Consider the following 11,894-nt stretch of genomic DNA (forward strand, 5'->3'; position numbering starts at 1 on the left):
AAGGAAACCTGGTGGTGGAATGGGGAAGTACAGGAGAGTATACAGAGGAAGAGGATGGTGAAGAAGAAATGGGATAGTCAGAGAGATGCAGAATGTAGACAAAAGTACAAGGAGATAAAGCAGAAGGTGAAGAGAGAGGTGGCGAAGGCTAAAGAAAAGGTGTATGATGAGTTGTATGAGAGGTTGGACATTAAGGAGGGAGAAAAGGACCGGTGGGCTACACAGAGAGGCCGAGCTGGGAAAGATGTGCAGCAGGTTAGGGTGATAAAGGATAAAGATGGAAACGTACTCACAAGTGAGGAGAGTGTGTTGAGCAGATGGAAAGAGGACTTTGAGAGGCTGATGAATAAAGAGAACGAGATAGAGAAGAGGTTGGATGATGTGGAGATAGTGAATCAGGAAGTGCAATGGATTAGCAAGGAAGAAGTAAGGACAGCGATGAAGAGAATGAAGAATGGAAGGGTCGTTGGTCCTGATGACATACCTGTGGAAGCATGGAGGTGTTTAGGAGAGAAGGCAGTGGAGATTATAACCTGATTTTTTTAATGGAATCTTGGAAAGTGAGAGGATGACCGAGGAGTGGAAAAGAAGTGTACTGGTGCCGATATTTAAGAATAAGGGGGATGTGCAGGACTGCAGTAACTACAGGGGGATAAAATTGATGAGCCACAGCATGAAGTTATGAGAAAGAGTAGTGGAAGCTCAGTTAAGATGTGAGGTGATGATTAGTGAGCGGCAGGGTGGTTTCATGCCAAGAAAGAGACACCACAGATGCAATGTTTGCTCTGAGGGTGTTGATGGAGAAGTAGAAGTATGTAAGAGTTGTACAGGATATGTACGAGATAAGTGTGACAGTGGTGAGGTCTGTGATAGGAGTGACGGAGGTGGGATTACATCAAGGATCGGCTCTGAGCCCTTTCTCATTTGCAATGGTGATGGACAGGTGGACAGATGAGATTAGACAGGAGTCCCCATGGACTGTGATGTTTGCTGATGACATTGTGATCTGTAGTGAGAGTAGGGAGCAGGTTGAGGAGACCCTGGAGAGGTGGAGATATGAGAGGAGAGGAATGAATGTCAGTAGGACCACCAAGATAGAATACATGTGTGTGAATGAGAGGGAGGTCAGTGGAATGGTGAGGATGAGGGGAGTAGAGTTGGTGAAGGTGGATGAGTTTAAATACTTGGGATCAAAAGTACAGAGTAATGGGGAGTGTGGAAGAGAAGTGAAGAAGAGAGTGCAGGCAGGGTGGAATTGATGGACGGATATTAGCAAGAGTGAAAGGGAAGGTCTACAGGATGGTAGTGAGACCATCTATGTTATATGGGTTGGAGACAGTGGCACGGACCAGAAAGCAGGAGACAGAGCTGGAGGTAGCAGAGTTAAAGATGCTAAGATTTGCACTGGGGTTGATAAGGATGGACAGGATTAGAAATGAGGACATTAGAGGGTCAGCTCAAGTTGGACGGTTGGGAGACAAAGTCAGAGAGGTGAGATTGTGTTGGTTTGGACATGTACAGAGGAGAGATGAGGGGTATATTTGGAGAAGGATGCTAAGGATAGAGCTGCCAGGAAAGAGGAGAAGAGAAAGGCCTAAGAGAAGGTTTATGAATGTGGTGAGAGAGGACATGCTGGTGATGGGTGTGACAGAACAAGATACAGAGGACAGAAAGATATGGAAGAAGATGATCCGCTGTGGCAAACCCTAACGGGAACAGCCTAAAGAAGAAGAAGAAGGTCATTGTCCATGTGGACTTTGCGTGTTCTCTACGTGACTGCGTTGATTTTCCCTTAGGAGACGCCAGCTCTTCTTTGAAATCCCCAAAACCTGTCAGGTTATATGAGCTGATGGCTCTGTATTCCCTCAGGCTAGCCGGCCTTGTCGGAAAACATCTGCTCTGGAATTACAGCAAGGAACTACCTACATAGAAAAGGTCTTGTATGATAAATAATAATATGTCTTTACATTTATATAGTGTCTTTCTCACCACTGAAAGTGTTTTACACAGTGAGTGGGCAGCCACTTCAACTACCACCAATGTATGGAATCCACATTGATGATATGACGACCGCCATTTTTGTGCCAGTCTTCCAACCACATGTTAGCGGTTAGGTGCTGAAGGGGTGAGAGAGAGAGAGACAGGGGATGATTAGGGGGCCAGAATGACTAGGCCGTAGTGGGCAATTTAGCCCACCTTACACTTTACTAAGGAGGCCCAGGGAATTTTTATGACAACAGAGAGTCAGGACCTCGGTTTTACGTCTCATCCGAAGAATGGCAGCAAATTTTGTGCCAGTCCGCCCACCAAAAATGAGCTGTTAGATGGTGAAGGAGTGAGAGAGACAGAGAGGGGATGATTAGTGGGCCAGAATGAATAGGCTGTGGTGGGCAATTTAGCCCACCTTACTCTTCACGAAGGATACCCCAAGAAATTTTTATGATCACAGAGAGTCAGGAGCTCGGTTTTAGGTCTCATCTGAAGGATGGCGCCATTTTTACAGCAGTGACCAAAGGGTAAGTGCCCCCTGCTGGCCACACCAACACCCCTTTAAGCAGCAATCCAAGGTTTTCCTAGATGGTCTCCCATCCAAGTACTGGCTGAGCCTGAACACACCGAGCTTTGGGTGGATGACCTCTTCTGAAGTGTATGTGGCATAGCTAATGGTTTAAAATGTATACTGTTAGACATTAATATTCAAAAAGTATAGTCAGATATGGTAGCGATTACTCTGCGTTACACACGCCTGGTAATATGTGCCTCCTGATCTTTAATAGGACCCTACAGTGCTGGTGTCTGATGCTTCTGGGATAGGCACTGGCCTCCAATGTGTGATGCTCAGTTGGATTAAGAGTGTGGGACAATATTATGGGATGTATGTTAAAGTCCTAAGTGTACACTGAATCATCAAACCCTCCCCTCATATTCTGCCAGCTTACATTACATAATAATGAGCGTAAGGAAAGCAATGTGAGCTGCGTAAAATGTGTACAGCTTGACAGTTTTTAGATATCAGTGTGTGTATGTGTGACAGAATGAGAGTCTGTGGACACGACACCCCAAAAGTGAATCCCTCAATCTGAAGGAAACTCATACGGCAGAAGTCTGCCGAGTTTGACTAAAAATCGCTTACGTTGATGGAACTGTGCAGAGGGAACGACTGTGTGCTCTTTGGTGTACATGTGTGCCTTCACTGCAGCAGCAGCAGCACCACCACTGAGGAAGTGAACGTTTCTTGACACGATTTCTTCACGGTCAACGGCAGAGCTTTATACGCAGACAGTCACATGCTGGGCACTTTAGATTGATCAAAACAATCTGAGTGTAAACCAATTTTTTATTTGCGAGGTGAGCTACTGTTAGGCGTCATGCACCCAAGCAACTCGTCTCCTCCATTCAAATTTAATCAAATGTGCATCTCACTCTTAGTTCTACCTACTAAAAATGACAGAACAACCACGTAAGACTTGGCAAATGACCTCAGTTTCACTTTGTTTTATGCTTAACCACATGACTTACTTCTTCTGCTCTTCCACTTCTCTCCCATTCCCTCTAAAAAAAAAAAAAAAAACCCCATGACGAACACAGGGAGAATTTGAAAATGTGACCAGCCTCACCTTCTTTTTACATTTAATCACGTTACTTACTTGCTCCCACACTCCAAGATGACTGCTGCTCTTCTCCTTCCTCGATTTTCTCTTCAGGCTCAGATTTCGGCTCTAGAAGATTCTGCTGGGTGGCCCATTGTCCAGATTTAGTGGCCCAGGGCTGTAAACCGGAATGACATTCTTCACTAATACAACACTTTAAAATAGGTCCACTTTCAGGCTTTGGCAGCTCAGGGCCAACGGACAAATCTTCTGAATCCTCGACTTTGATCTCAAGAATCTCTCCCTTGGGCTCTTCCTCTTTGAAAGCTGAAATCCTTTCTTTGCAATCCTCCAGTTTCACACACAAATCCTCTGGCGCACCCCACTCACAGTCCTCTTCTTTAATGTGAGCCAGCGTCGCATCCCTGCCATCCTCTTTGGCCGAGGCCATGCTCTGTATGAAATGCTTCACTCCCTTTATGGGACTCCTCTTCTCTTCTAAGATTCTCGTCTCACATGGGCAGCGCTGGCCTGGGGGGGCATTTTGGGTGTGGGGGGGGGGGTTTAAACAAGGGAAGGTGGCTCCGTTAAACTCTGCAAATAGAAATGGGATAGAATTACTTCATACACTTGCCAAAACGACGTAAGCACTTTTCAGACTTAATGTACAGTTTATCAAATACAAAAAAAAAAAAAAACTAGAAGAGATTTAAAATACTGGGAATGCCCCATTTTAGCAGATTTGTAGTGAAAACCTACTTAAGACAAAACACAAAGTCCGGTTGTTAGAGAAAAAGCCAAGAACAGGGAAAGAGGAGAAAATTTGAAAATGCATTTTATCCCTTCTCTTAGACGTGTGCTGGTTTGAAATACAGGATGGTCTGCCATCTAAATGATAACGAAGCGCCCCACCGTGTGTCCTCGGCAGAGTTTTCCATTTTCTGAAGTGGAGTTGCGCCGATGAAACGGCATGTGAAGTAACGCATCGTCGTCGCCACGCCCTCTTCTAGCGATCAGATTGGAGGCATTCCGCTTGGCAGACAAACCACCGGATTACTGCACAATGCAGAAGGGCACAAGCACAGCTCCTCTCAACCACCTCAAGGAGTCTGCGATGCCCCCATGGGTGTGAGAGCTCACCTCGTGAAACGCAATTGAGCCCACCTGGAGATTGAAACAAAGAAATGAATCCTCACCCAAACTGGTGCAAAGCAAACAGACAAGGAATTTGAAAACATCTTAAGACTAAACTGCCACACATCAGGTGCAGAAATATGAAAAATAAAAATGTGGACGTGGATGGGAGCGTCAGTAGGCTTGGCGCCCTCAGAAACTAAGTCACCCGCATAGCCGCTGATAGACAAGGGGGCCTAAACGAAACGGGAGAGGAGCCTCAAATACACAAGTGATGAGATTGATGGATTGGAGTGCAGGAATCCATGGTTTCCAGGAGTCCGGGCTTTTTACAGCACGGCCTTACACAGCAAGTATATAAACTGCTCAAATAATGAAAGGACCACTTTGAAAACACCTCAGATCTCAATGCTGTCTCTCTCTACTGCTATGGACTGATATGGTGAAGTGTGAGGAACGAAAGTATGGAAATGTAAAAAATGTAAAAATAAGTAAATAAATGTAAAAACTAAACAGGATCATCTCCAGACAGAGGAGCAGCTTCAGCGACAGACTGCTGTCACCGTCCTGCTCCACTGACAGACTGAGGAGATCGTTCCTCCACCACACTATGTGACTCTGCAATTCCACCGGGGTGGTAAACGTTAACATTATACAAAGTTATTGTCTGTTTTTACCTGCATTATTATCCATCCATCCATCCATTTTCCAACCCGCTGAATCCGAACACAGGGTCACGGGGGTCTGCCGGAGCCAATCCCAGCCAACACAGGGCACAAGGCAGGAACCAATCCCGGGCAGGGTGCCAACCCACCGCAGTTATTATCAATCTTTAATTTAATATTGTTTTTTTTTGTATCAGTATGCTGCTGCTGGAGAATGTGAATTTCCCCTTGGGATTAATAAAATAACTATCTATCTATCTAAATGAAAATGATCAACCGACAGAGAGAGGGCTGAACTCAAAGACACCCCGAAAATCAAAAGGGAACAAAATGATGGGGCAGGCAGGCGAGTCCATTTGGCCGAAATGTCATTGCAGCAACTCCAAATCGTACTCAGTAGTTTGTATGCCCCCCCCCCCCCCTCCATGTCAAAGGCCACTTTTTAAATAAATAATCGCTGGCTTAGAAAGGGGGCATGGTAGTGTGGCCGAGTGTTTCCCGGGGGAGTTTGTGATGTGGGTGGTCCTTGCTTAAGTGCACAGGTGAGGAATCGTCCGCATCTGTGATTGTTCCCGGGAGCTGTCCGATTGCCAGAGCTGATCCACGTCCCCGTAATATTAAATAGAAGCACGAGGCGGCTAGCAGGGAGGAATGAGAAAAAGTAAAAGAAAAGGAAGAAGCAGGAGTGCGAAAGCAGGAAGCAGTGTGGAGGAAGCCGGTGTGTGTGTGAGAGACAGCGAGAGAGAGAGCGTAGGCAGCTGGACAGTTGAGCCCTAGCCGGGTGTTTGGCCAACACCTAGGGCAGTCGGTAGTGGTCGCTCCCGCTGAGCATTCTGAGGAGAAGGAGTGACCAGCAGAAGGGCGGCTTGCCACAGAAGACAGCGGGAGTCAGGTGGCTTGGGTGATGGATTCTCCGACATGAGCATCCTGGTCGTTGGGGGGGGGGGGGGGGGGGGGGGACCGAAGTCTCGGTCTGGAGAGTGCTAAACCGGAGCCAGGGATCAGGAAGCCTCCAGATGAGATGAGCGGAGAGAAGGTCAGCTGCAGGAAGGGCGACTCCCCTGTTGAGAAGCCAGATGGGAGAAGCAGGGGAGCCTGGCAGGTAAAAGACGACACCGGGCTTTGTGTTTCTTAAATGACTGCTTCCAGCCGTTGTTTTAAACCTCGTTTAAAAGGATTTATTTATTGTTTTAACCTCCACGTTTCAATTTTAATGGGTTATTTATTTAATGATTTTGATGCACTGCACTTTGCTTGGACACGGTTTTGATTTTAATAAAAGCACTATTGCGCTTTTTTACACCATCCCCTTGCTCCATTTGTTATGCCTCGCTGCCAAGCTCATCGGTGACATTACCGACGGTGCAGGGTTCAAGGGCTCCCGAAAGCAAGATGGGAGTTGGAGCAGAACCCGCATCGTCAAAAAACTGACAACATCCTAATGAGACAACAGACGGTGTCCTGGGGGGATCTCCTCCCAGATGTGGACCAGGGCACCACTGAGCAGGATGAGGTGTCTGATGGGCCGTAACATAATGTCCCACCCAGTTGTGTTCTATTGCTTTGAGGTCAGATGAGTGAGCGTTGGGGGGGATGAGGGATCGCAGTCAATGGGATCAATTCCTTCATACTTTCACCATATGAGGCCTGGCATTATTGCACCCCAGGAGGAACCCAGGAGCCACTGCACTAGCATAGGGTATGACAAGGGATCACAGGATTCCATCCTGATACCTAATGGCAGTCAAGGTGCCGTTGTCTAGCCTGTACAGGTCTGTGCGTCCCTCCATGGATATGCCTCTCCCCTGCCCCAGACCACTAAACCGGTCATGCTGAACGATGTCACAGGCAGCATAACGTTCTCCATGGCTTCTCCAGGCCCTTTCACGTCTGTCACACGTGCTCAGGGTGAACCTGCTCTTATCTGTGAAAAGCACAGGGCGCCCGCCAGTGGTGGACCTGACAATTCTGGTATTCTATGGCAAATGCCAATTGAGCTCCACGGTGCCCACTAGAGGATGTCAGGCCCTCAGGCCACCCTCATGAAGTTGGTTTCTGATTGTTTGCTCAGAGACATTCACACCAATGGCCTGCTGGAGTTCATTTTGTAGGCTCTGCCAGTGTCCATCTTGTTCCTCCTTGCCCAAAGGGGCAGATACTGGTGGGTCCTGCTGATGGGTTAAGGACCTTATATGAGAGGCCCTGTCCAGCTCTCCTAGAGGAACTGCCTGTCTGTCTCCAGGAATCTCCTCCATGCCCTTGAGACTGTGCTGGGAGACGCAGCAAACCTTCTGGCAATGCCACGTGGTATTGATGTGCCATCCTGGAGAGGTTGGACTACCTGTGTCAGCTCTATAGGGTCCAGGTATGGCCTCATGCTACCAGTAGTGGCACTGACCGTAGCCAAATGTAAAACGAGTGACAAAACAGATGAGGGGGGACAAATGTCAGTGGCCTCCCTCCACAATAGACGATAGAACAGCAAAAACAAAAGTCTCTTCCAGTGTAAAAAGAGGGGCACAGTAGAAATGTAAGTGATACAGGAGACTTCCTACAATCTTTTTAAATCGATGTTGGAAAATGTTATCCCTCCAAGGTTCACTAGGCACGTGACACACATTTCCACCGCCATAGTCCCGCCATGGAAATGCAGGTCCCCTCCAGCAGTCAGATAGTAAAATGTCCTATTGAGGGTCGCACGTGAGCGTTGTAAAGATATCGTGTCCACTTTCATTCTTCCAGTTGTTGCCAGCAGCCACAGTAAAGACTGTAAAGCCATAGTAATAATTGTCCTCACTGACAGATTCGTTGAAGGGGCACAGAGAGAAGAAGCAAGTGTTATAAAAGACTGTTTCAAAACGTATTGAAGAAGCTGAGCACAATTCTATCTATCCAATGTTCATTTTGCAGGCAGCAGTCGGGAATGAGTGACCCTTCCTGTGAGAAAGTACAGCGAATTCCATAGGGCATCGATGTCTTCATATCATAAATCGGAGTGCAGACTTCACAACAGAGGCGGCGAGGTGACTTAGCGGCTGCGCGTGCCCGCGATCGGCGGGCAAGACGGCGTTAAATCAGCAGGAGAAACGGCGGGCAAAAGTGCACGAGCAAGATGAGGTCAATACAACTGACAGCTTTTTTTGCGCTCCAGAATTATCGGGACTCTGACATCTTCAAAACGCACCAACGCCGAGTAAGAACATTCACACAGCAACTGGAAATGAGTACCGAGCGCGGTTAGCATTAAACCAATGAAGCCTCCATTAAATTGCCCCTCGGCGCGTCTCCCTATCCTGATTCCCACCCGTACTCGACTCCCGCGTCCGTCATTGTCATACCTTGCGCACTTTCCGTTGTTCTTGTGGTCTGATAGAAGTCTGAACACGAGTATCACACTAAGCGTGAGCCGTAAGCTCGAGGAAACAGACAGATCTGCAGTCAGATACTCTTGAAATAGACGGAAACAAAGCTACACCAGTGACGTCATCAACATGCGACGATGACTCGTGACCGCGCTGCGCATCCGCAGAGGAGTTACCGCTCTTAGCGTCAGACTATTCCGACGTCTATGCTAGGCGCGTGTCAGCAAAATGGAGAAGAAATAAAAAAAAGAAAGACGAGCGAGAGAGAGAGAGAGAGAGGGGACGAGACGACAAGGAGGAGGAGTGCTGGTGAGTAACGGGCTTGTCGGGTGGGGTGAGAATACCGGGTGGGAAACGAAAGGAAAGTGGAGCAGAACAGGGGCAGAAATGGCGGAATGGCAACTGCCGCGTAGGAGCGATGAATGTGAAAACAAGAAGAACAAAAATGAGCTGCGGCAAAGTCTATGAGTTTTAGTGATGTGCTCCGCCTTTATTACTCTTCCGTTTACGTTCACGCTGGCCCAGGTCGCCAGACTTCCGTGTAAGCGCCTGTCCCGTCCCCTGCTCGTCATCCAGTCCGTGTTTAACGTGCGTAAGAATTCACAAAAATCTGAGATCCCAGGTCGGGATTTTCCCAAGGACTTTAAACCAAGTAACCTTTTCAATACGAACAGAGTGTCCCCGTAACCCCTGTAGACACGGGTGAGGGCTGTGGGGGTCCTTAGCTCAGACTTGTAGTATCAAATACAACCAGTCCATCACAAGACACGTTCGCACACGCCGCACTCGTGTTTGATTGGACTTCCAGAAGAGAATTTGAATTCCACAGACACCCAGAAGACTTTAGGGAAAGTGCAATAGGAGTTTATCTTGAACAAGGCAGAAATAACACTGAGGAGGGCAATAACAATGGTGGGCAGACTTGGAAAAAGTACTCCGAAATGATGCTTGAGTCAAAATCGAAGTATTTTGTCAAATTTTTACTTTTTCACCAAAGTAGCAAGTATTTAATTAAAAAAAAAAAAAAAAATTAAAGATATATATTAGATAGATTGAAAACACATCAGATCTCAATGGGAGAAAAGTCCTGCTGGCTCTCTCTACTGCTATGGACTGATATGGTGATGTGTTAGGAACGAAAGGATGGAAATGAAAATGATCAACCGACAGAGAGAGGGCTGAACTCAAAGACACCCCGGAAATCAAAGGGAACAAATGATGGGGCAGGCAGGCAGGCAGGCGAGTCCACTTGGCCAACTCCAAATCATACTCAGTAGTTTGTATGACCCTCACTTTTGAATGAGAGTATAGCATCAACTTCTGGGCTATTGATCTGCTCAGTGAAGTAGCAGAGGGGCTTGTTCATCAGTTTCAGCTGCTTTGGTGCATTAGAGGGGCAACAATGAGACGACCCCCAAAACAGGTATGAATGGGTTAATAGGTGGAGGGAGGCCACTGATGTTTTTCCCTCCTTATCTGTTTTCTCACTCGTTTTTCATTTGGTTACGATCAGTGGCACTACTGGTAGCATGAGGCCATACCTGGACCCTACAGAGTTTGGTGGCACAGGATGGCAGGCACATCAATACGTGGCATTGCCAGAAGGTTTGCTGCGTTTCCCAGCACAGTCTCAAGGGCATGGAGGAGATTCCAGGAGACAGACAGGCAGTTCCTTTAAAAGAGCTGGATAGGTCTGTAGAAGGTCCTTAACCCATCAGCAGGACCCACCGGTATCTCCTCCTTTGGCCAAGGTGGAACAGGATGAGCACTGGCAGAGCCTACAAAATGACCTCCAGCAGGCAGACCACTGGTGTGAATGTCTCTGACCAAACAATCAGAAACAGACTTCATGAGGGCGGCACCGTGGAGCTCGATTGGCATTTTCTGTAGAATACCAGAATTGGCAAGTCCATCACTGGCGGGCGCCCTGTGCCAGCCTGCCTGTCACATCATTTTGTTCTCTTTGATTTTCACGGTGTCTTTGAATTCAGCCCTCTCTCTGTCGGTTGATCATTTTCATTGCCATCCTTTCGTTCCTCACACATCACCTTATCAGTCCATAGCAGTAGAGAGAGCCAGCAGGATTCTTCTTCCCACTGAGATCTGAGGTGTTTTCAAAGCGTTCCTTTCATTTTTTTGAGCAGTTTTTCTGGGAACGTAAAGTTCAGTCCTGGATTTCCTGATGAGGTGAAGACGAGTGAATGGGATGAGGAGCGTTCCTTTCCTCACAAATCCTCGGACAGCCCTCATGTGCAGGAAGACACCAGACAGTCCATACACCCAAAACAAGAATCCACAAAGGTAGACAGACAGGAAACTCCGGACACGAAACATCATTTAGCCCCCTTTTAAATGTCATGCCGGCATCCTTGTACCCAACAGCTCCTGCACCCTCAGAAGATGACCAATTGGAGCCACTACAGGGACTGCTGGGAGTTGAAGTTTCAATACCCAGTAGCACCACTACAGGGTGGGAGTGGGCTGCGTGTCTGCCTGGAGGTTTACTACCCAGGATCCCGAAAATGTTTCGTCGTGTGGTGAGTGCGGCAACCCACTGTACCGGTGCATGCTGCCCGATCTGACCTGTCAGCCATGACATCAATCCATTAGTGCATTCTGCCTTTCCTCAGGTTGTCGGCACATAACCAAGAATTTTTGTTCTTGTCAGTTACTCAGTTCGGGATGTGTAGCTTTATATCTTCTTCTTCTTTTGTCTGCTTCCATTAGGGGTTGCCACAGCGGGTCATCTTCTTCCATACCTTTCTGCCCTCATCATCTTGCTCAGTCACCTCCATCACCTGCATGTCCTCTCTCAACACATCCATAGACCTTCTCTTAGGCCTTCCTCTGTTCCTCTTCCCTGGCAGCTCTATCCTTAGCACCCTTCACTCATTATACCCAGCATCTCTCCTCTGCACATGTCCAAACCAGCGCCATCTCACCTCTCTGACTTTGTATCCCAACCGTCCCACCTGAGCTGACCCTCTAATGTCCTCATTTCTAATCCTGTGCAAATCTTAGCATCTTTAACTCTGTGTAGCTTTATATATTCAGATTAATAATATACAAAGTGGGATTAAAGCAAAAGTTGTCTGTTTCAGGTCAGGTACATTCTCTATGCAAGTGACTGTAATTTCGTTTAT

At 47.4% G+C, this 11,894-nt stretch overlaps 2 protein-coding genes across 3 annotated transcripts in view; one reads left to right on the forward strand and one right to left on the reverse strand.

Annotated features, from left to right (window-relative positions):
- LOC114641595 (zinc finger protein 845-like) overlaps positions 1 to 11,894 on the forward strand; it is a 78,183-nt gene that overhangs the window by 54,885 nt on the left and 11,404 nt on the right. The window lies entirely within an intron of this gene.
- The window catches only part of LOC114641593 (zinc finger protein 383-like), a 175,347-nt gene that overhangs the window by 3,416 nt on the left and 160,037 nt on the right, over positions 1 to 11,894 (reverse strand). Inside the window, exons 1-2 of one of the 2 annotated variants that reach the window (XM_028790631.2) lie at positions 8,728 to 9,051; positions 3,648 to 4,184 (exon numbers count right to left, since the gene is read on the reverse strand). In XM_028790631.2, coding sequence (XP_028646464.1) covers positions 3,648 to 4,041 — 394 coding nt within the window. In that variant the 5' untranslated portion in view covers positions 4,042 to 4,184; positions 8,728 to 9,051. Of the gene's footprint in view, positions 1 to 3,647; positions 4,185 to 8,727; positions 9,052 to 11,894 lie in introns of those variants that run through there. The other variant, XM_051927470.1, reaches the window with a different exon arrangement.

Source organism: Erpetoichthys calabaricus, chromosome 5, assembly GCF_900747795.2.
Source record: "Erpetoichthys calabaricus chromosome 5, fErpCal1.3, whole genome shotgun sequence".
NCBI lineage: Eukaryota > Metazoa > Chordata > Cladistia > Polypteriformes > Polypteridae > Erpetoichthys > Erpetoichthys calabaricus.